We start from the raw sequence: 23,852 nt of genomic DNA on the forward strand, positions 1-23,852 counted from the left end.
GACGTGGAAATACGACTGGCTCTTGAAGTCCCTGGGAAACCTCACAGGCGGGGTTTGAAGAGGCATTTTCCTGCACTCTAGGACTGCCACAACACACCAGCTCTCCAGTCAACCCCAAGCTCCAGCCAGTGAATGTTTAAACCTCCAGCTGAGGGCAAGAGAGAAACGAGGAGGTCTCGGGAACTGTGCCATGTATGGCACAACAGCAACCAACTTGCAGCCTTCACAGTTAAAAAACATCTAAAGGTTACGTTCAGTTTTTAAGAAGTGAAAAAGCTACGGTTTTGAATACAAAAATTGAACGATGCAATTGTTTAAATGAGCATTCCTTTAGCATATCATCCTCCCTAGTAAGAATTAGTGCCATATTTAATGCAAGCAGCTATATTTGGTTACAAGTCATGTTTTAGCAATTATACTACACAGCAAGAATGAAAAACTCTGTAGTTTTTAATAAAACGCATATGAGAAACAGGATCTTCCATTTACTTTTATTTTTATCTTGCTCGTTCATGAAAAGTCATCTTCAAAAACTACTTTGTCTTCTCTTTTCATGCGAGCAGAGCAAGGGTACGCTTGAGCCCAGCGTGGCTAGGTGTGCCAGGTGAGACACAACTGTCCTGCCAGCTCAGAACTGAGCTGCATCAGGAGGTCGAAACTCAGATGTTACACCTCCACGGTTTGCAAAGGGAAGAGAGCATCAATATTGCAAGCTGAGAAGTACTCTTGAAATGTAGGGCTGGAAGGTACTTACACGATGGCTGGGAAGCAGCACCACTGCCTTCCTCAGAGGGCAGCACCCTGTTCTCAGCCACGCTTTGCATCTGTCGCCTGCAGCGGGTTCAGCAGTTCTCAGCCTGGCAGGTTCCTGCAACTTCACACACTCGGGGCCTGGCATCTACGGAGGTGAGAGCTACACCTTAGAGAGACCTTGCTGTCTTTCCTTCTTGATGTGTCCCATGGATAAACCAAGTATTCCTGGTACTAAAATGAGTCTGTAAAGCCAAAATGCCTCTCTTCATTTTAAAGCCCACCAAAGGCTCCAATTAATTCCCATTGGCAACAGACAGGCATCTTAAATCCACCATGTTTCAGCCCTTAATTGACTGATCTGATTATTAGTGCTAAAAGGAGGAGGAGGAGGGAGGGAGGAAGGAAGGAAAGGCAGAAGAATATAAAATAAGACGGCTACCTGGGAAACAAATGAACAAGTTTCCATCAAAGCACCCAAATGCTGGGCAGTAGCTCACTGCTGTCCAGAGCACCTTGCTCTCCTGCTGCCCTGATCAGATTTTGGAAAGGATCCCCACGTCAACACGCTTGGCTCCTGCTCTAGGACAGGCAAGACTTCACCAACCCCGATCTGGCTACTCCAGGCAGCAAGTATGTTATTGTAATGGTTTTTAGTAAAGATGATAAACCAGGTCAATAACTTGAGGAGGGCAATGACTTTGATGGACTGGGGACACGGAGCTGGCTACCAACAGCAAGGTCAGTGTGCGCAGTGTTTTCCCAACGGGCTCTCTGCAGTTTTCTAAGCCAAAGCCTTCTCCAGACCCAGAACTTCAACAACTGGGATAAGGACGCTGCAGGTCTGTCAGCCCAAGAAATCCCAGTAGATGGAATAAAAAGGACACAAGGGCAAAGTTATCGCAGTGCAGTTCACTTTCCGTCCACCGCGTGGATTAGCATAATTAATGAAGTATTCAGAGGCTTTTAGACTAGGAAGCAATGCCACCTAGTGAACAGGATGGCATGTGACAGACAGAGGACACCTCTGAAGGTTGGTCCCAGGGTGGGGTGTCGATGTGCAGTATTTTTGAGCTCCCACTGCGGCCGAGGGGCTCGGCAGCCAAGCTGAGACATTCATCTCCATGGCGTCGGTGCAAGGACTACCCAGGTATCCCACCATCTGCTCCCCTGGTCTCACCAGCCACACCAGCACAAGTTCAAAGACATTTTAACTGATGAATAATTGAAAGAAAAATGCATTTTCAGTAGGCCTTGAATTTAAATTTTCCTTCAACAAGACCTTTTAAAGCTGGAAAATATACAGCTCAAAAATGACAGATGGCTTTAAAATTAGAGATCAGATTATATGGGAATGTATAAAGGTATTACAGAGAAAAAGCAGCACTGAATGTTACTAAATTTAGGATAAAGCCTGAGCAGACACCAGCAATTAAATAAAAATTCAAAAAAATTCACGGCCCAGAGGCTGTCACAGCACTTGGCAGCGGCTGACAGCAACAGCACAGCCCCAACTGGCTAACAGAGGGCAATCGGCTCCCCTTCTTGTTCTGAACCATTTTCCACTAAAAGATCCAAATTGTGAGCAAGTCAGACTCTCCACACAAGAGATTTGATGCAGCAGTTTTTTTGAGTTTTGGGTTTTTTTTTTCCCCTCTAGACGAATTCCTGGTTTTGTTTAGTTATTTGCAAAACCATGTCAAGTTATAAGCACACGACCACAAATCAGACAGAAGTTGCTACTGATGTGGTTTCTCCCCCCGCCACCAGCATTTGCCATGGTAATGCAGAGTTATAAAAATAACAGCCATGATCTACAGTAGGGCAGCAGTTTGATCAGACTAAAGACTTCTGGTATGCAAGACTTCCCTACCAAAAAAATGTTTCGGCCAATTTGTAAAACTGATGGGACTCCAGAGTAATCATGCTGGAGCCAAACACTTATATGTTTGATACAGAGGGATTTTCAGAGGATTTGATGGCGGGAGAGGAGGGGCGGTTGGTTTAACATACACATTCTTTTTGCAAGTGCGGTGCAGACTCTGCTGAGAAATGTGCGAGAAGACAACAACCAACGTGGCAGGCGACACGCAACTAGAAGACATCATGGTTTGATGATGATCACCATCCATGAGCAGGGAGCTGGAGCAGCACACGCTGCTCTGATGGTCCTTGCGTGACATCTGGCGGTCAAAAGTACCCGGGGAAGAACCATCTGACTCAGGCTGCACCCAGGGTACCCACAGCCACACCAAAGGCCACCAGCTGCAGCTCTGCCAAAAACTTCATCAGGACATAAATGCTCAGTTTCCAGCGTATGTTCTGGTAAAATGATCACATAGCGATTTTGGGAACTGCACCTGTACACTCCCTGTTTTCTAAATAGCACTGATTCTCTCCAAGTACATCCCAGTCCCTTCTAAAGACTGAGCATCCTGTCTGGAGACAATCAAGCATCTACAAGAATCCTAAGTGGACATAAATTCAAGGTATTGCATTTCATTAGCCTAACATTTTTCAGGGTCTTTTAGCTACATTTATGTTCTAAAGGAAAAACCCATTCATCTGAAGTGTGATCCACAAGAGGACAAAACACAAAACTCTGCCAAAATCAAGCTCTCAAGTCTCTTTCTGACCATTAACAGCAGCGTTTAAAGATTGCCGCCTTGTACTAATTGCGTGAGAGACAGAAGCATTTCAGTATGCAGAAGTGAAAGCAGAAGTCCACAGACAAGTCTCCTGAATGAGAAGGGAATATACTTATTGAAGATACACTGTAAAACTTCTCTGTACCTCAGACTTCTTTAAAAACAAAAAACCTCAACCCTGAAACCCCAAAGAAGCCAAGAACTGAAAGGTGAGCTGCAAGAGCTTTCAGGGAGCCCTCATGTTTGCAGTGCAGCGGAAACACTCCTGTCTGCTTTTCAATGGGCTGGAGCTGTCAGAGATACTGAGGATAAATTGTCAAGCCACGACTGTCCTAAACAAAAGTGATGTTCAGCCAAACGCTGCAGAGTGAGTTTCTTCCTTTGCTGCACACTGCCTGCATTAAGTTGATCTAAAATGCACGGGCTTGAAGCGAGACATAGCGTCTGTATGCACACAGCGGAGCAATCGTCCCTGCAGAAGGCGTCTCTTCCCCACATTTCTCTCCCACTCATCCCGAAGGTTTCCATAAACAAGATGGCTCCTTGTCTGTATCAAGCTCATGTACCATAAACATGACCTGACCCACATTATCCAGTTAAAGACATCTTATTTAAAGCTCAGTTTCTCCCCTGCCCTTCCTCCCACAACACATATATCACAAGGCGGTGCAAACAGATTCCCCAACGGATTTTTGATCCCTTCTCCTTTTGGCCACTTCCCAAAGTTGCCTGTAAAGAGCCTCAGGTAACCTAAGCATTAGGTAAGGTCTGCAACCTCAAAGTGCCGCACTGGGGGAGATGAGTTATGGGCAATGCTGGAATCAAACATAAGAATTAAGAATAAGAACTGATCAGAACGGCAGGCAGGAGCTGGAGCTGCTTCGCACACATTCTCCTTGTGTTGAGAGACAACAAACCAGCTGATTTCTCAAGATATTTCACTGAATTTGCAACAGTTTTTAGCTCTATAGTTTGTAATATTACATGCTCTGAAAACGAAATTCAATCCTCAAATCCTTCTAGTTGGTTACTCGTAAAATCCATTAAGTTCAGGCACAAGCAAGCCAGACTCATCTCTCTCCCTCCTAGTGCCTATTACATATAAATAGTAATTATCGTTCCTGGCAAGGCTCTAGTGTCTCTTATGATTCTGTACTTTAACGATCTGATTTCTTAGCACTTTCCACTGAAGAATATATTTAACAAGCATCCATGTTTCCTCCTCCATTATAGGATTTTTAAATTATGAATGTAATAAAGACAATGATGTTGCCAGTCTCATGATTAATAGCTTAAAGAGACATGCGCTAAGCCTTCATTCCTCCCATTATCACAAATTCACAAGCTGAATAGCTTTGTAAAATTCAGCAAAGACAAGATTTAACTCTATAGTTACATAGCTAAATCAACAAGTAATACAAGAAGGGCACTAATTTAGTTTGATCTAGAAAAGCAATTGAAGTCCTACCTGTTCTGTTGACAGATCTGTGTTTTTTAAATGCCACCTTATTGGAGAGTGTCTAACGCAAGATTTCCATCCTTATTTATGCAATATGTAACATCTCCAATCTTGTATGCTGTCGCAGCTCAAACCACAGTAAGTTATATCACTGCGGTGCTACGGAACAGAGAGTATCATTAGCGTACAGTTCAGACTTACTGAACTAATCAACTGGAGAGGCTTCTTCTAATAACACAGATCCCAAAACAAGCTGCTACAAACATTCCCTCAACCATCACATCAGTTGCTTTTAAAATTAAAATGAAACTAAACCGCTGAAAGAAAGTAGGGTTTATGGTAAAACTCAATTTTATTACTTCACAGGAATATGGGCTTCATTTGATGCAAGAACACATCCACAAAACAGAGCTGTGGCTCGGTGGAGTTAAGCCTACGCCCCTTCCCAAGGTTTAAATTTTCACATTGACTTAAAGGAATGCCACAGCAGATAATCCAAATCAAAACTCTGAGAAAGTAAAGACAGGTTAAGCATTATGACAGAGACTCAACACAAGCCAGCAACTCTTTGCAAGCCTGTGTGGCTCGGTAGTCAGTGTGAGTGAACCATTCGAACCATCACCTTCACACTCCAGAGGGCCAGGTAGGAACAGAACGACAGCACATGAGATAGCACAGAGGTGCAGCCTCCATTCTCCAAATAACCAACAGCTCAGCAATAGGCATTTCTCTACTTACCTTGCAGAATCAAGGCCATATTTTGCATTTTTTGATTTATATCAGCTGCACAGTCACTTTAAACTAGAGATTAAAGTAAACAAAATGGAAACCAATAATTTATTTCCAGTTGTGTTTAAGGTTTATTACAACTCAGGCAGCTTGAATTTGTCGTGCACAAGATGGAGGCTTCACCAGTTCTGGGACTATTTGTATAAATCAGCACAGTGAGACAATCTCTCCGGAACAAGTCGTGAAATTTAAGCATCAGCCGAGCCAGTTCAGAGTGATTTATGAAATTCTGAAGATCGCATTAATGGAATTGCTAACAGCCGCAACTACATCCACATAAATGTGCCTCTCATAATAAAACACTCTACAAAGTTCTGAATGTTTTAAGAACTGGTAAAATGACTACAGATTATGGAGTCCATCTCCTTAAAGGCATCAAAGACATTCCCAAGGAGGAGTTAATTAGTCCAGTTTCACAGGATACACCATTACAGAGTCTGAGATTCTGTCTGTCTGTGATTAATTTCAACCCTGCACCAACATACTTTGCTTACATTAGCTCTGTTTTCAATTTCCCCTCCTTTTTTTTCAGCGGCCTCTCACTGGTGTGTTCACAGCTGGAGACTCAAGTGCAACTCCTCCGTGCTGCCCCAAAACCAACCGGAACACTTGTCAGCAAACCTCTAGATGACAAGAAAGTACATAAGAAGCACTTTCCAACATGCATCTTTCCCCACCCTGTTCCCCAGTTCACAAGGCAGCAGATTCAAACGCAAGCCCCCCTCCTCTCACACGATCTGGTACACATATGCACTTGCTTCAAAGCATCCATGTTCCTGTCAAACACAAAGTTCACAGAAATATCGTACTTCTACTGACGCCACTGATAAAGGGATCGCGATTAATGCCTCCTCCCAACCTTTCACATAGAGGAAGATGGATTCCTACCAGCCAGTAGGGACCATGTTTCAGGAAAGGACTATCTGTCGTCCAGTGCTCCAGCATTTTCCCATACAATGAAAAACAGCCATCAACAAGGCAACTTCCACAAAAAATAAGGGTCTTTCTTGGAGGCACGGAGTCTCCCAGGCTGGCACAGTGTCACAGCACACCTTTCAAGCTTCCTTACCAAATAGCTTAAGTTCTGAACACAATGACAACTTACTTACATGGTTCCCTTTCTGTATTTCACTCCCTTTCTGCAGGGAGTCTTGCTTGAGGATACAGTTTCACCTGCATGCATCCAAAGTTGGCACTGCCTTCATGCCTCCTCCCAGCCACCCAATACTCACTCTTCGTTCATGCTGGTACACACACTCAGTGACAAGTTACACTGAGGTGAGAACTCCTCTGGGTTAAGAGCAGCCTCTTGGCTGGGTCAGTTTTAGCATGGATTAGCTCAGCTGGTCCCACCACCTGGCAGCATAAGTATTTAGATCATTCATGTGGCAGCAGTGCAGAGAGATGATGGCAATGGCAGCACTGGCTTACATTTTCTACCCTAGCACATGAGAAACGACAGGCCAAGTCTCAATTTGCATGGAAGTCACCCTCCACTGCTTGCAGTCACTGGCCCCAAGAAGGGGGGGCTGTTCCTATCAGTAACGCTCCAGGGAAACACAAAGAAACCACATGCTGTGGGATGCTCTGCACCATACGATCAGCAAATACATGTTTAGCCACTCTGGGTCTTAAGGCTTTTACTGATTCACTAAGTTTCTTGTTTAAATTATCTAAACCAAGTGTTTAAGGCCTTCCTTATCTTGCTAAATTAAGCCAGTCCTTGCCAGCTGCCAACAAGGGGGAGTGGGAACACACAAGGATACTGCAGGACCTCCTTCTCTAGCACAACACAGCATGCATACACCTCCATCTCTCGGCCTGTGCTTGGCACTCCCTCACTTCTCCCTGCTCCCTCCCTCCCATAATCTAGGAGGGATTTGCACCTGGCTTAGCTCAAGACTGAATTAATTGCAAGACAGAGAACTCAAAGTGGTTTTTCTCCATCAGAAGTCAGGGCTATGGACAGACACAAAGTGAAGCTGTGCAACAGATGATGTTTAGCACTGGAAATAGTTTTCCTCTGGGCTCACTCCTTAATCTGGCAGAAAAACACAGTGAAGACATTTGCTGGTGGAGCACTCCCATACAACAGTCTCTTCAAACAGAACCAGCTCTCTTCAGTAAGGAGCACGTCATAGCTTACAGATCAAGGCAAAACCCCAAAAGTCTCAAGATCCCCTGCTCTCACTTATCCCTTCCCAGTGCAGCAACGCAGCAAAGTTCAGTGCTGGACTCATAGACTGCCGCCCCTCTGGAGCGGAATGACACAATCGTGTTGTGTTTGTACAGCACCCACCACAAATGCTATTATTCCGCAAACAAAACTAGGGATGTTTGAGACAATCAAACAGCAGATGCAGCAGAGATGAATTAATTTATATTTGAACAAAGGCAAAAGCCAATGGGAGGTTAAACACGACAAGCTTGAAGGGAGTTCATTTGAAGACAGAGCTGAAGGGAGAGATGCCGAAATGGTACATTTCACTGCATATTGTGGAACTGAAAAATGAGTCAAAGCCATCTGAGATTTAAACAGTTACAGCCAAGGAATTTATCTTCGTATCTAAGCTGTGACTCTTCAGGGTTAGCTTTATAATTCTCCTTAATACACTCATCATGGAGACTTCTGCAGCATACAGGAACATACCATCAATCCGACTGACTGAACACCTTTGTACTTTTTATTATACAGACAAGTGCTGAAGCTTTATTTGTGCAAAGGCTGCTTTTTATCTACAGGGACAGGCTGATAACGACAGCTGGGTAAATGTTAACAGAAAAAACTTTATTAGCAACTTGAACTATTTAAAAAAAGGCCTCTCCACAAATTAAATCTGTAGATGAGTTTAGCCACCCTGAAAAGTGGTAATTCAGTATTATACAGCTGCAACGGGGACAATGGAACTATCAAATAGGTTCTAGCTGTTCTTTTTATGGCATTGATTTTTTTTTTATACATTCAAAGCATTATTGCATCAGAAAACATATCATGCATCGTTATGTTTCCAGACAAATTCACCTGTATTTGTCACTTCTAGCTACATCTCAAAGGTGCACCAAATCTACAGTTTTATGGTTTTAGTTGCATGCTTTGCCTATATGCATGCTGAGATAATAAATATTAAATACAGGAAAGAACATAAGAGAACCAAATTGACGTTAGGAATATTTTACGGCAGCTCTGCTATGCTCTGCCAGTTAAAGAGCTTGTGAAAAAACTGAGGTAACAACAGTGGCCACACCACTCAGCTGAGAATCGCTCAAAATTCACGGAAGTTTTCAGAAATTCAAGTACACAAACACCAGCTGCAACTTGTCAGAAATGCCAGAGAAATTAGGTTAGCTGCATTTTATTAGTCTATTAGCTGGCGTTCACACAGCTCCTTGTAAATCCTTTTTCTCACTCGGGGCATATCTTCCTGGGAGAACTGAAAAGGCTGGTCTAAGGCGAGGCACTTGCAGTACTGAGGAAAAGGAAAAGGCTTGATTGAAAAAAAAGGACATTAACTGTATGAGCAATACAGGCCACTGATTTTTCAAAAGCAGTACTCTTACCTGGAGCACAAAAACCCCACAGTCACTGTCATTTTTCTGTTGTGGAATGCACTAAAAGAAAAAGAAACAAGAGGCATGTTAGATCTTTATTTATTCTTTTATTCTCTAACTCGTGCTTCAAGTCCAAAAGGAGATTTGGCATAACGATCAGGTTTCTTGTTCTCACAGCTAGGTGTTTTGCAGCAACTGGAGTTGTAATTACTTATTCTGATCCCAGCTTTTGCAAGGTGACACTCAACACCTTGTTAGAATAACACCTAACAGTCAGAAAAATATATAGTGTAGGATGGAAAACAAATTACAAATCTTTCTTTCAAGTTTATTTTCTTTTCATGACCTACACAGAACAGCTTCTCAATTATTTTAAATAAATGTTTGTACAGCATTATCTGCTTTACACAGGACCAAACTATATCAGCAAAGTCACACAGGCCTAGAGAAGATTACTCTCAGCATCCATGCTACCAGCAAGGGCTTTCCTCCCCTCGGCACCCCAAAGAGTCTCAGAGAACTTGAAGAGTAGTAACATCATCATATGCAACACAGTCTCAAATGATATCTTTCAAACTTTGTTATTTCTTCAAACATGCTCAACTTTGCTATGTGGAGCTAAAAAGTCCCACTCGCTAGAGCTGCTATGTTTCTGGCACTTGAGGAGGAAATGTAATTATTTTTCCTAAACTCCCAAATCTTCTGCCTTACAGAGGTAGAAGAGGACAAACTCTGATCGCACGGGGTGTGCATGAGTGCAGAGAGGAATAATTTCATCATTGTATCAGCACCTAAAAATAATCCTGTGCAAGGAGGGAGCTGTTGGGAGTGTGTTGAGTGTGCAATGACCCGTTTTATATCTTTGGAGCCATTATGGGATGGCTACACAATTCGTGTATTCCCTCATTTACACTACACACAAGTTATTTCCTTTTATTGTTGCCAGACTTTGTTTACTTGTGATCAAACATAACGTGCCACAAACAGCCCTGGAGACCAAAGCCCTCTGTCCACAGCAAATACAAAACGCAGGCAGTAGCAGCATTAGCCTGTTCCCTCCCTCACCAAATCCCATCCATCTGGCATAGTTCAGAACAGTCCTTTTGGGAGAAATAAGGAAGTTGAGTCTCCAGCTCATTCAGTCCTTGACCTTGTGCCAACATGGACACCAGCTACAGGTTTTGCCACATGGATATTTAATTGACCAGAGATTAGGCTCAGATCACCAAGTCACGTGCAGAAAGTAGTAAAGACCTGTTAGGAGCTGAAGGAGTGACAGAGCTGTAATTTCCATGTGTAAATCACCTGTGCCACTCCTAGCACCCTCCGTGTGGCCAGCATAAAACAATTTACTACTTGTACAAATATATGGGTTTAGAAGCAGGCTCCTAAGATCTCCCAAAAAGTGAGGCTCCAGGGCTTGAAGTGCTGCAATTTACCTTTGTCACAGCAGTCTGCCAACCCTGAAGAAACTCAGGGCGATTCTTCTCTTTTGCTTCAGTCAGCAAATACTTTCGAATGTTCTTTAAAAAGGAAAGGAAAAAAAAGCAACAATATTATTTACCAGCCAAAGAACAGGAGAGAGACACCGACATCTTTGCTAGCATCCTTTTGACAATGAGGACCAATTTCTGGTGAGCATTAAGCATTAGGAGCTGAGCTCAGATGTAGAGCTGCTGCTGGGTACTGTGCCTTCTCATATCAAGGCTCATTTTGGTTTATCAAAGGGAGTTTTAACACCCCTCAGTCCCACTGTACACTGGTATACTTAATACGAGACTAGCTGTGGCACTCGGGCACAGTCACATCGTGCAGTCTCCTGGCTTGGCTGATACCAAGGCATTTACATCCAACATGACAGCATTTTCCTGCCTGAATCTCAATACAAAACACTGAGTTCTGCAGCTAATCAACAAAGCTCCAGGGAGAGTTTTAGCGACATACAGGAAAAAATAGTCTGACACAAGCGAAGAGAAGGAAGTAAGATAAATGAGCCTATGGTCTTGGGTTAAGCAAATCCTCCTGCTTCTCTGTAAACAGGCTGGTGGTTAATAGCACAATCTAAACACTCTCCAGCACACTAACATTCACCTTAATGGGTGGATCACAGTGGAGTTTTGGGTGTTGCCTCCCCCTTCCCCTAGAAAGGGCAAGAATAAAAGCGTCTCAGGTTTGGGAGACATTTAAGCACAAATGCCTTGCCTGGAGAAGGATGGGAGAGGCCATTTTGCAATCCTGCAGGAGAGACTGTAGGGCTGCTGAAAGGGACCCCTCGTTTACACTGCAAGTTCAGAATCCGGAGAGCATGAGGTCTCTTGCTCCCAGAACAAACATTAGCTTCATCCTCAGCCTATGCCAGCAAGAAACTAGTATCTTCATTCAGAAGTCCTAGCTGGGAACTCTCCTGGGTACAATAATTACTACTCTTCTGTAAGCAAACAACTATACACAGTTAAAAGTAGAGGGCTGCTTCATCAAGCAAGCAATTAAGTTGACAAAATTAGCTTTTGTAAGAAGGTCATTACACAATTTACTACTCCCAGCAAAAATTTCCTGTCTACTCTTTACCAGGAAGACTGATAATTTAACTCCAGTGTTCGGGTCGCAGCTTCGAAAGGTTGCTGAGTTATAATCAGAGGTACACACCCCGTACCAACGCAGACAGAGGAAATAGGCACATGCTGTTTAACAGTACAGTAACATGCAAACCCCACTGGGCAGCACTACAGCATCTTCAGTCCTGTTCTCTCACCTAGGCAACCTCCCTCAAAAAGGACCACAATTTATCATTTCCTAAACACAAGTCCCTTAGCAGTTGGAAGAATTGCCTTCACCCTCCTTCTGGCTAGTCTGCTTCCCTACAGCACCTGGTTTTGAGCCCCTGCTTTCTGTGGAAGGGACAAGACAATGCCACAAAAGGTGTGCCAGTTAGGGAACAGGCAATCTGACCTAAACTCACAGCTTGGGTGTGACCCTCAAGGTCTGCACTTCAGACTCCTCAGCAGGACAAGCTGATTCTCATTGCATACATGGCAGGACAACAACAGACACAGTGCATTTAAAGTTTAAGGCTGAACAGGAAAAGGGACAGTTATTTCTTTAAGAAAACAGTTCAAACTTTGCAGACAGCTGTCACTCTTACCTCTACACAAAACTTAAAATGAATGCCTTGGGAATCATAAAATGAAATAATTCGACTGGGGATGTTCACAGTAATGAGGGACCAGTGGACTTCCAGGTGAATAGGAATTAACAAGAGAGTCTTTTTGAACAAGTCCACCTGGCAAGGAGAACAATATACATTAGAGACAATTCCACAGGCACAATACTGCAAAGCAAGAGATTAAACATATTTAAGCCTCCTCTCCATCACCCTCTAACTGAAGTCTTCTTTTTCACCCTCCCCTTTTCCAACCCATTCCTCATGTTTATCTGATAGACAGCTTATTTGCAGGCACAAACACCCCACAAAACCAGCAACCTGGTGCAGTTTGACTCCCTCTGCTGTAACACAGGCTCTGTGACTTGTCAGAGGAAGGCAGAGAAGGAGCGCACGATGCTTTGGTGAGCAGAGGAAGGGAGGGAGTGAAGACAGAGCAGATTCATCCTTTCTTGAACCTCACTTTGTAGCAGATGTACTGTGGTCACAGGCAAGCAAATAAGGAAGGAGGTCTTAAAGTACGGAACAAGTAGATCAGATACAACACCCCCGGTGTCTGTGTGGCAGATGAGCCCTCATGCTTTTGGAAGCAAGTCAAGCCAGGGCCTTTCACGATCTTCCTTCTCCCAGCTCCTCTTGAAACTGTTGTCTAATTGCTGGGGTTTTGTGGTAGAGTCCAGAAAATCAGCAAAAATAGAATACTGAACTAAACAAACTCATCCTGTGGGAAGATTTCTATGCTGCTACTTTTTTTTTTAGCACTGTGCAACTTGAACAGTATATAATTGCTGCACTACTGGTAAAGGCAGGTCGTTTGTAGGAAAGAAAAGTGTATTTTTTGAGTAACAGTGGGAAGCTGAAGGCACAAAAAGGTCTGAGCATTCACAGCAGTTATCAGCCAAGCCTTGCTCACAACAGTGCTTTGAATGTCACAAGCATCAACAATCCCTGTTCCCACCTGCAGAAGCTGCTTCCTGACCAGATTACAGCACACTTGCGACACAATGATCCATCATTCTTGGAGGGGAGCAGCAACGACATGTCAGCCAGCAGCAAGCTGACCCCACAAAGGAAAATTGAAATAAGATAAATGAACTACACCTCCTGTGATGTCCAGCAACAGCAGAGCCACGCTAAACTCAAGGGTCCTCATGTGACCCTATCTGTGGGATTGCTGCAGGCGTGCAAACCTGTAGCAGAAGAGTGGAAACAGGAAGCCAAAAGCTGGAAGGGTCTTTGGTTAAGACCAAAAGACAGAACAGTGGCAGCCCAAATTCACTTCACCGAGACAGCGCAGTCAGGTAGCTGACGTGACAGCGGATCAGAGCAGGAGTGCCAATCTGATCAGTGGCCAGAAGGGACAGACATGGACAGGAGCTTTGAAACTACTGCAGCTGGATGCAGAGGAGCATGTCCTTCTAGGCTCTGGCATCCTGTATCCCAGGAAACCACATTTATAAAACCTGGCACAATACTCTGGTGTGTTTAAAAAGCAGAAACAAGTGCCCCTTAATTGCATATTGCAGGACGAAGCAGTCTACTCAGTCCTTCCAACAGAAACTGTTTAATTCTCATCCTTGCTTTAGAGATTCTTCAGGAATTTAAGCATAAAATGCCTAAACAATCATCCTGTTCTCATCTGGTCCCTCCTCAGCAGCAACATGAATACAAGTTCTGGTTTCAGAATCTACCTTCACTTTTGGGTTTTTTGCATAAACTTGAGTTCCTGCAGCAAAAGAACATTAAAAAAATCGGGCAATATTAAGCACCAATATTCAGTCTCTCTTTAAAGAGATTTTAATAAATTATATGAATGGATTTTATATTTGGATAATGAGTTCATCTCTAGCATTTCAAAGATGTGTGCTATTTAAGTGCTTCTGCAGAAAGATCATATATTCAAACATGGTCCATGATTAGTCTTGCCTCATCTCCCATATTAGAAAGGACAAATGTTCACAGAAAAAGAGAGTGCTGCTCTTTGTACTAGCTGCCTCAGAAAATATCACAACCCATGATCTGATACGGGTTCTAGAAAGCAAGGTAAATTCTGCTCTTGCCATGTGAACAACAGCTTGGCTTATTAAATATTGGTCTCTAGTTTCTGCTTTCTAGTACCTGTATGCGTTACTCGGGAGTAACAAGTTGATTTTATCAAACAATTCCAGTTTGAGATAAAAGGACGAAGCAGAATAAAGTCTGCTCTCCTGTAGATTAGTGTACCTGGCACTGTCAGGAGCAGGAAGAGACACTTCTCGCAGCTGAATTAACAGCTTGCATGCACGTACACAAAGAGATAACCTACCACTGAAAATGAAGGCATTCAAAGTATGTTTTCACAACATAACCACACTAACTTGAATAGTTAATTTTTAATAACCTCTCCCCATTTTGTATAGCTCCTTCGTAAACCCATCTTTTGCAGACAACACATTGTAATCCAGTTTCAAGTAAGTGATTCAACCCAGCCCAAAAGAACCAGAGCACTGATGACAGGAGTTAAAGGATACCTTTTTAGTCCATCGTTTTACCCCATTATATCCTTTGGTTACGAGCTGTCTATGAAAAAAGCTGTTAAAGAAATGAACCTAAAAAAGAGAGAGAGGAGGAATGAGCACAGAAATCTTCATGCACAGTCATTCCCCTTCCCCCAGGATAATTTATACAAAACAACTTGTAATGAGGCAATATTTAATGCAGGCTTAGAAATAGAACCCCAGTAGGGACAAACAGAGGCTTTGCCAAGCCTAAACTATTGCTGTTCTTCAGCTAGCGAATAAAGCGAGCCTTATTTCCCTATAATACATGATGTGAACCACTGCAGCATTTATATTTACACTTTTGTTTCTCCAGGCATATCATGTTTAATTTTTTGTTGGGGATGGGCTTGGGAGAAAAACACAAGGATAAGGAATTACAATTTTTGTTGTTCTTCACAGGGATTAAGAAACAGTACACTGAATGGGCAAAGCGAGGGTGGCGACAAGGGAGTAACTTCTGCTTTTAGCTGCTGGAAGCTCTGAGACTCAAAAAAAAAAATTATTAAAACAGTTATGAGATTTAATCCAACAACATGGTCATTTGTATTTAACTACTATGACCAGCTCCAGACAAAAACAATATTCTGCTATTGAAAAGCATTTTAAGCCATATTACATCCATTTTGTAACTAAAACCCTACATTTATGGCAAAAAACATAGGCTTATGTTTAAAAAAAAAAAATAGCTCCAGGTTAACACTATTATTCCCTGTGCTTAGCTTCTTGCAATTACAGGAACAGATTAATACAAATGGAAATCTGCAACATCTGCTTTTAATAATTCTGCTAGTATAGAGGTGGTAGAAGGCTTGAGTTATTACTTGGAAAAAAAGTTAGAAAATTCAGCATCTGAAAACACAGTCTAACACCCATTAGCTATGCCAACAGACTTCAAAACCACATTCTGAGGTACCAGCACAAAATCTCCCAGGAGGATTTCAATTATGCACTATGAAGAAAAAGCAGACACAAGCAAACAGATACAATCTCCAGTACCACAACCCTAGCACACACTTGGGAAGTAACAGAGAATACTAATGAAGAATCACCATCACCACCAATCAAAGCAACAAGGCTCTTTCTTGTGAGCTTGAAGATTTTAAGAGTTACGTTCTGCAGAGCTCATCTAAAAATGGCTCTGTTTGGTTCTTCCTTTGTGATCTCACCTGAAAATTGTTCAGCTCGACTAGTAAACAGATGGCTTTTTATAATTGCTACTGCTGCAAATTTAGTCACAGAGCGGGGGGGGTTGTTTTCTTGATTTTTTTTTTCCCCTTTCTTTTTTTCAACTGCCACCAACAGTTAGACACTGCAGTTGGAAAGCAGTAAGCATTCTGTTGAGGATGCACAAACCAAAGAGTCCTGCAGAGTCAATACTGCTAAGGAACCAAGCAGCTCCGCATCAATTCACATTCACCAGGCAGACAGCTGACGCAGTTTGAGCTGTTACAGCCCCCACAGCTGCGAGGTGGGCGGGCGGGTGACTGCAAGCAGCACGTGTGCATGGTTCAAATGCTACCATTCATGGTTTGTCATCTCAGCAGAAATCCATCTTCATCAGAAATTTCAGCTGAAACATCAGATCAGTGAGCAAGGGCATGGATCAAGCACTTTAGAAGCAGATAAGCTGGAGACAGAAACCTCTAGGGGGGAAAGGAGAGTAGGATGGGCAAAACCAGGCTCCTGTCTTCTACAGGTACCTCAGTAACATCAGGCTACCACAGAGACCATCCAATGGTCTAGCAGAGCTAATCCAGTAAGTTCCTGAAACAAGAGCAACAGCACTGAAAACTGTACTTTAGCACAGCAAAGAAAGAAAATTTGAGCAGCAGACAGCAACAAATTATAATGGAACCACTCAGAACATCATTGAGCTAAATCTCTACTCTGTATCTGAAATATTCAATGTTTCATCCTTCCCTCTTAAACTCTCATTAGGTACATTTGCATAATAACAAAACCCCTCACCTTTTCAGGGACTGCATCCATTATGAGTTCACCATACATGTTAATAATCTGTAAGAGTTAGTAAATATTTGAATACGTACAGAATAATTGTGTAAAACTCAAATTCATAAGTTCCCATAAAACATAGGACCCTTCACACTTAAAACAGCAATAAGGAGGTGAGCAATTACAGGAACATTCTGCTGTAGTCTGAAGGACACGCACTCTGGAACTAATAGTGGTTGGCCCAGAGAGAGACTATAACTAGCTGCTTGAAGTCTGTCTCAATCTGAAATGCAGTTTAATTCAATTTAAGTCTACTGGTGCATGCCCTGGGCACTGCAGCCTTCTTGGTTTTTTTGGCTGTGGGCCACAGTCTGCTGCTTCACTCTGCTGTTCTTGTAATGTGCTCCAGCTTGGGGATGGGGGGAGATGCTCAAACCTATACGGGTAGCCGCTACTTTCTCAGAATAGTGCAACATCATTTCTTCAGAAGTAAACAGCTTAGTTGTGACACCTCCCGTCTTCCAGACTTGTAACTGCTATTATTTCACCCGCCATTGTAAAAGCTGCTCACCACTTCTTTTACTTCTCAAGTGTAAAGTAAGGATAGTCCCCCTATAACACAGCAGAAGGTGAACAACTGATATCCTAACATAAAGGGACTAAAAAGGGGTAAGGAAGCACATAAACACCAAGCAACTCTGACCTGGTCATTCAGCCAGTTCTGGCCTTCCAGTGTAGCTAAATCATCCATATCTAGCATGTGCTTATTATAGAAGACTCGGAAATTGCAAGTGGAGGTTTTTGGATGTTTTTCCCGATACTTCATGATTTCCCTGGTGATAAAAGGTTTTCTGAAACAGGATTGAAAAGGCAGAAAAAAGTCAGTAAAAGTCATATCAAATGGACTTCTGTTCTGTTAGGTGTTAGACATGGAGCGTGCAGTAGCAACACAGGCAATTTGTCCTTTACAAAGTCTAGAATTTGATACTGCTACACACCTATGGGAGAAATCTTCATTAAAGACTTCTTTTAATCTTCCCATGACATCTTTTTCACAGAGTGGAACTAAACTGCCATATTTCTTCATAACTTCATCTAGGAATCCTTTAAATATATCAGAAAAATAAAAGTGCAAACATGTAAAAAACCCTCTGAGTTCACTAGTCCAGTAAAGTACTCGTTTCTTCCAAGCACGAGCTGCAATCATTGTGCACCCAACCAACACACAGCACCACACATGGTAAGTATATATTTAAGAAAACTAAGCTCAAATTTGCAACATGAAATAAAAGCTGGGGAAGGAGGACAAAAATAAAAAAGAAGGAATCTGATCACTCAACTTTACAGGGAAAGATCAGATCCCATTCTTCCCATATGCACAAATACCTACATCAAACTAATTATCCCAGTGCTAGGAGGAGAATGCATCCCACTGTTTATTTCAATTAGCATCTTAAATAATATTACTGCAACATGAAAAGCCATCAGTTTCTGCAACAGTTTTCATTGAAAACCCAGTATCTTGTCTTTACAGTATGCAGAATTACTCGCCTCAAGTGTAAGCAGTGCTGGTGGGCAGAGTGTTTGCAGTCTGTTCAGCTCCTCTGCTGCCAGCAGAGCAAATGGAAAAGAGAGCAGACAGACTCTCAGCAAGTTCAGCTCATTCACCCTGGTCATCTGAGGGATGGCATTTAAGGTGCCACAGACAGCCGTGTGAGCCTGCCATTGCCTGAGAAAGCACTGGGCAGCCATAACACCAGAAACAAAAGATATCAACTAGGAAATAATGAAGGGATGAATGCTGGAGGAATTAGATTAGGAAATAGGAAACAGGAATCTACTAGGAAATAGATTTTTTTTCTTCCCCCCCCCTCAGACACAAGACTCGAACAGTGGAGACAAATCCCACCCAAGCATCCAAAACCACTTTGAGAATGAAAGAGAATGGAAAACAGGATTTCAACACTTGCTAGTGAATAAGAGAGAAAAAAAAAAAAAGACCAAGTTGCCTAGCTTTCTGAAAATGAATTTTCAAATGCAGCAGAAAATGTGTTCTGTGTGCAGAAAGCTGGATCTGAGATCAGAGCCCAGAGAAATTGTACCAACCCAAACTCCAGGACTCTTCTCAGATGTGATGGCAGACAGGCTCACCAGACAGTGCAGCGTACATTTAGCTCTCTGCTTACTAAAGCTTTAACAATGTTTCCTGGAAACTTTCAAAGATCAGGATGGCAAGAAGCAAGACGAGAAAAATATCTGACAGAAAAAAGTGCCAGACACCACCAGTAAGAAAGGAGGAAAAAAAATAAAGGAGAGAGAGCATGAACAAAACACAGAGATAAGAAAAGCACTGAAGATATAGCAAGAAGTACACCTGGATGTGTGACAGAGGAAGGGAGGACTGAAGAGTGAGATCAGACAATAAGAAGGAAGCATTCTTCATGGGAAGATATCCTTCCTTGCAACTCCGCCACACTTGCCTAACAACTTTTATCCCTCACATCTTAGTGGACTGTGGCACGGAGGATATGTCTCACTCTGGCTAGAAGTCTAGATAGAAGATGTTTGAGGATGTAAGTGTACCTTATTCTCTTTTAATATATACAAATTTTAAAAGCTTTTTATTCATACACACACAGGAAGGATTGTTCTCATAGTTACAACCAACAGTGGCAGAGCTCCAAGAGACCTCCAGCTAGACTCTGACCTCACTTGGGTTGGTGTAACTGCGTAACTCAAGGAGGAAAATATGAAGTTCAGACCTGCTGCAAGATCAAATACCCATCACGAACAGGATTTGCCATGGAGCTCTGTTTGACACTTAATAGCACATCAGAATGCAGTAAATATTGCAGACCATTAACATCAGAGTTCAGCTGCTGCAGAGAAATTCAAAACCCAAGAGCATCCATAACACTTACATCTCCCTCATACATCCACCCTAGCAAATCTTGCCAGGTTAGCAGTCTTTTAGGGTGCAGTTTATTATTAACACCACTCCTAAACAGACAAGAACTTCTGTATAAGGTTATACCAAAATAAAAAAAATATTTTTTACAGCTTTTCAGCCAAGAAAAACTCAGAAGTGCTATACTGTCAGTATGATTGTGTATGTAGTGTAGACTTGGCTTCAGTCCTCAGAGAGTACAGAAGAAAATGGAAACTGGTCTCACCTACTTTCATTCAGAACCTAGGTAAGAATTCTCTCAAAATTGTCAAGCGTAGGAAAGTTTAGTGTATTTGCCATCTGTCTTTTTATTTTTTCTAAGTTATTCAGGCCACCAGTCATAGAGAAACACATCCCACACTAACTTGTGGATATGGAAAGCTAAATAATCTTTTGAGGTTCAGTGTCTCCTTCTTCACATTTTGCTTTAGAAAATCAATTGCAAAACTGAAGGACAAAAAGGTGGGCAGAAAAATCAGAGCACTTCAAATAATCCCTTTAACACTAGTTGACACTAGCCTCAGGTTTATGGAAATCTATGAAGCCAGTTTTCCGAAAGGAAGACTTCAGTTATCAAAACACCACTGAAGTTCAACATTTTATCAATGGTACCAGCTGGCACAACGTGTTCGCTTACTGCTCCTTACTATGTGTATAGTATGCTGCTATACAGAAGTAAGCCACTGATTACTATTTTTACCATGTTACTCTTTAGAGAGACTATCAAATACTGCACGCTCAGCATTGAGAAAAAAAAAAATCACAATGCCTTTTTACTGAACTTTTGCTAAGATTAGTCTTCCCTTTTTAAAAATACTGTCCATTAAGATTCATTAAGCCTACTTCATGAACAACTGTAGAGAAAGCTACATGACAGTGAACAATAGTTGGCTATTAAAACCTGAGATTGATTAACTGATTTAGTTTCAGTCTAAGACAGAGCAAGAGAAGAGAGGATAAGGCTGGAAGGAAGTATTAGAACATTAAGGATTTTCAAAAGCCAAGTTAAGAGTAGTAATTGCCACCATTTAAAAAACTGGAAGTTTTAACCCCATGTCATCTTCTGAACCACATGATAAAAGACATTTAAAATGTCTACCAACAGTTTTCCACAAATATTCCAATTAAATTACATTGTTTTCTCTAACACAAGAGCAAAGGCACCATTCGACTATCCTCAAAACAGCTTGTCAGATAAGCACTGATTTGTTCTTCCTTCATGCAGCTCTCCCCTCTGCAGACTCATTTCATTAAGTGTTATGTTAAGCACCCTTTACAATTCACAATAAGAAACCATTTTAACAAAGGAATTAACACAGCACGTAAACTCCACGATACATCCAGCAGTTTTCAGGAACTCCTGGAAGCCCTAAGATAACGTAAAAGGTATACCACAAAGCCACGTTGCCAATTGCTCATCAGCCACCCGGGAAGCTTTCTGACTGCTGCTTTTGCCTGCCTTCCGAGCTCCTGATTTTAGTCCTGTGCTTTCTGGTGAAGGCTCCTCAAGAGGACTTTTACAGTAAGGGTGATCTAGTAACTTTGCACTAAAAATGTCCAGGTTTAAGGAGCCCTCTACTTCCATTTGGATAGAGCTGTCCTCATTTTGTGCCAGCTCCATGGATAAAGGTCCATTTGCAAAATTATCATTGACATCAGAATCCTGCAAGGAGGATTGCAACAGTATCATTCCATCTACACCCATAACTTCATTAGATTCTGCATCATCTTGACCTGAAACAGCAATTTCTTTTCCTGTCATGGAGACGAAAAAGTCAGAGCAATGATCCTCTGCCAGAGCACTGTTGGTTTCCACCTGGCGGAAGGTCTCTGCCTCTGGAGAAGCTCTAGCATGCAGTTCTGGTTGGACAGCATCCGCACTGCCATCCTGCCCTCTGGATTCTGGCTCCTCAGAACATGGCTTAGTACACGGGAACACATCCTGTGTACGGCAGATCTCAGATGCACGTATTTTGTTCTCCTCACCTAAAGATTTGGGTGTATTATTGTTCATATCTGATAAGCTGTACCGGTTCCAAAGGCGATTACTTCTAGATTTCCAGTAGGAAAGCCAGTTACACAATCCACTTTCAAAATCCCGCTGGAGCGTCTCTTGAGGGTCCCTCGTAACTTTCTCCACCCACTTTGGCTTTATTTTTCTCAATTTGCAGGTTTTGCCTCTTGCTCGAAGTTTTGGGGATTTTATAATTCTATATCGAAACCTAACCATAGAAAGTTTCTTATGCATCATAAACAAAGATCTCTTTTTTACAGTATGATGGTTAAATTTGGACCTCTTTTTAGCTGTCAAGGGGCCACAAGTTCCATTCCACTCCCTTTGCAACAGCATTTCCTTTTATAGTTGTTTAAAACTATTAGGACTGTGTTGCCCTCACCATTATTGCTCTTCTTCCCACTACATACAAAACCACCCTTCTTTACAGGTAAGGCAGCACCATCCAGGGTACCACATGAGACACAATGGATAGTGCCAGAGATGCTATTAGGAACAGTGACAGTTTCAAATTCTTCATTCAAGGGACCTTCGCTCTGAAAGGATTCATTGTTGAGTTTTCTTACTGCTTCTCCAGATAGGCTTTTGGCTTTGTGATAGGGACAGGATCTTTTTGCTCTCAGTAGTTTTGTAAAGAAAGCTGTATGGTTCAACAGTAGGTTTTTGATAGGTTTCTGCATTTAGAGGCACACCAGGAGCCCATCTGCTTTGGAGCTCAAGTGCCTTCCCTCTGTGCTGCAGTCTTCTGTACAGTTCGTTGTGACTTAAGCTCACAATTAGCTGAGCACTCTGTCTTCTCTCCTTAGCTAGGCAAAATTGCCTTTGGAAGCAGTATTTCCCAGGTTCCCCAAATCCAGTGGTCCATCTTCTAGACTGGGCCAGCAACTGACTTCTTTTCCAAAGTAAATGTCTTCTATGGTTTTTCATTTTTCTGCTGCATTATGATCTTGAAAAACAGCTGAAAGAATAAGGGAAATTAATTCTGAGTTATCTGGACTGTAACATAATAGCAAAACACTAAGGCACATTCCTCAGCCAACATGCCTATCTAAAATTCCACCCGTCCTCCAAACACAATCCCACGTTCCCTAGGACATTCTCACTTGCACCAAAAGGAAAAAGAAGCAATAGTTGCAATGGCTTGGTGCATAAACAGGCTCTTCTCATTTACCTTCCCTTGAGGTAAAGCAATAAACAGGTGCTCCCCACTCAGCCTGTGCTCCCTATATGTAATTCCTGACTCTCTACTCTGAGGTTAAATCCCTCTCAATACCCATGCTGTAGAGCAAGCACGGTTAACTATCTTGCCTCAAAAGGCTTTAAAAAACAAAAAAACAGAAAAACAAAACTTTGAAGGCCAAGTTAGTCAACAAGTGTATGCAGACACTCAATTCCATCAGCACTGTACAAAGCAAATGCATATTCTTGTGCAATAAATGTTAGCAGGGACTCCAAAGACACTTCACACGCTCACACCAATTTTTCTCTTGAAGGAACAGCAATACATATACTGGCACAGAAACTTTGATTCTCTGACTAGATAAAAAATGACACACCTTACGCTGTAAAGTGGTTCCTCTATATTTACAGTAACAGCTCACTCCATATGACACCACCACCACCAGCTTCAGTGCTTATCTTTGCATTACCAAAGCAGTATCAATGCAGGACACTAGTGAACCACCCTAAAAATCCCTTTCCCCACTAAAAACCTGCATTACACAAAAAGTGTGCAATAAGGATACAACTGAGACTGCACAGGAGTGTAAAGCCTACATAGTAATACCTGTTCATCTTCACTACATAACTAAAAATATTAATTCAAAGGTAGAAGAATCCAGAAACACAAGGGGAAGGCATCAGCCACACACACAACACAGGACGTTTCATGCAAATTGTCCCAGCCTCACCAAATACATCACATCCTGTATTTTAAAACAGTTTGTATTTTTTCTCAAACCCAGAAATGGACTTTAACCCCCTCCTCTATCCAACTGATTCTGACTCACAGACTATTACCACAAATTTTCCCTTAGCCACATC

The 23,852-nt window shown here is 42.2% G+C and overlaps 1 protein-coding gene across 1 annotated transcript; it reads right to left on the reverse strand.

Annotated features, from left to right (window-relative positions):
- Positions 1-8,004: 8,004 nt before the first annotated feature.
- Positions 8,005-22,287, reverse strand: SENP5 (SUMO specific peptidase 5). Its single transcript, XM_010120452.2, has 9 exons — positions 21,188-22,287; positions 17,847-17,952; positions 17,552-17,699; positions 16,864-16,911; positions 14,866-14,943; positions 12,338-12,475; positions 10,635-10,718; positions 9,205-9,255; positions 8,005-9,113 (listed from the first exon to the last, which is right to left on the reverse strand). Exons 1-9 carry the CDS (start codon positions 22,143-22,145, stop codon positions 9,003-9,005), a joined length of 1,722 nt encoding a protein of 573 aa, XP_010118754.1. The 5' UTR covers positions 22,146-22,287; the 3' UTR covers positions 8,005-9,002.
- Between the last annotated feature and the right edge of the window lie 1,565 nt (positions 22,288-23,852).

Source organism: Chlamydotis macqueenii, chromosome 9 (genome assembly GCF_036417535.1).
Source record: "Chlamydotis macqueenii isolate bChlMac1 chromosome 9, bChlMac1.mat, whole genome shotgun sequence".
NCBI lineage: Eukaryota > Metazoa > Chordata > Aves > Otidiformes > Otididae > Chlamydotis > Chlamydotis macqueenii.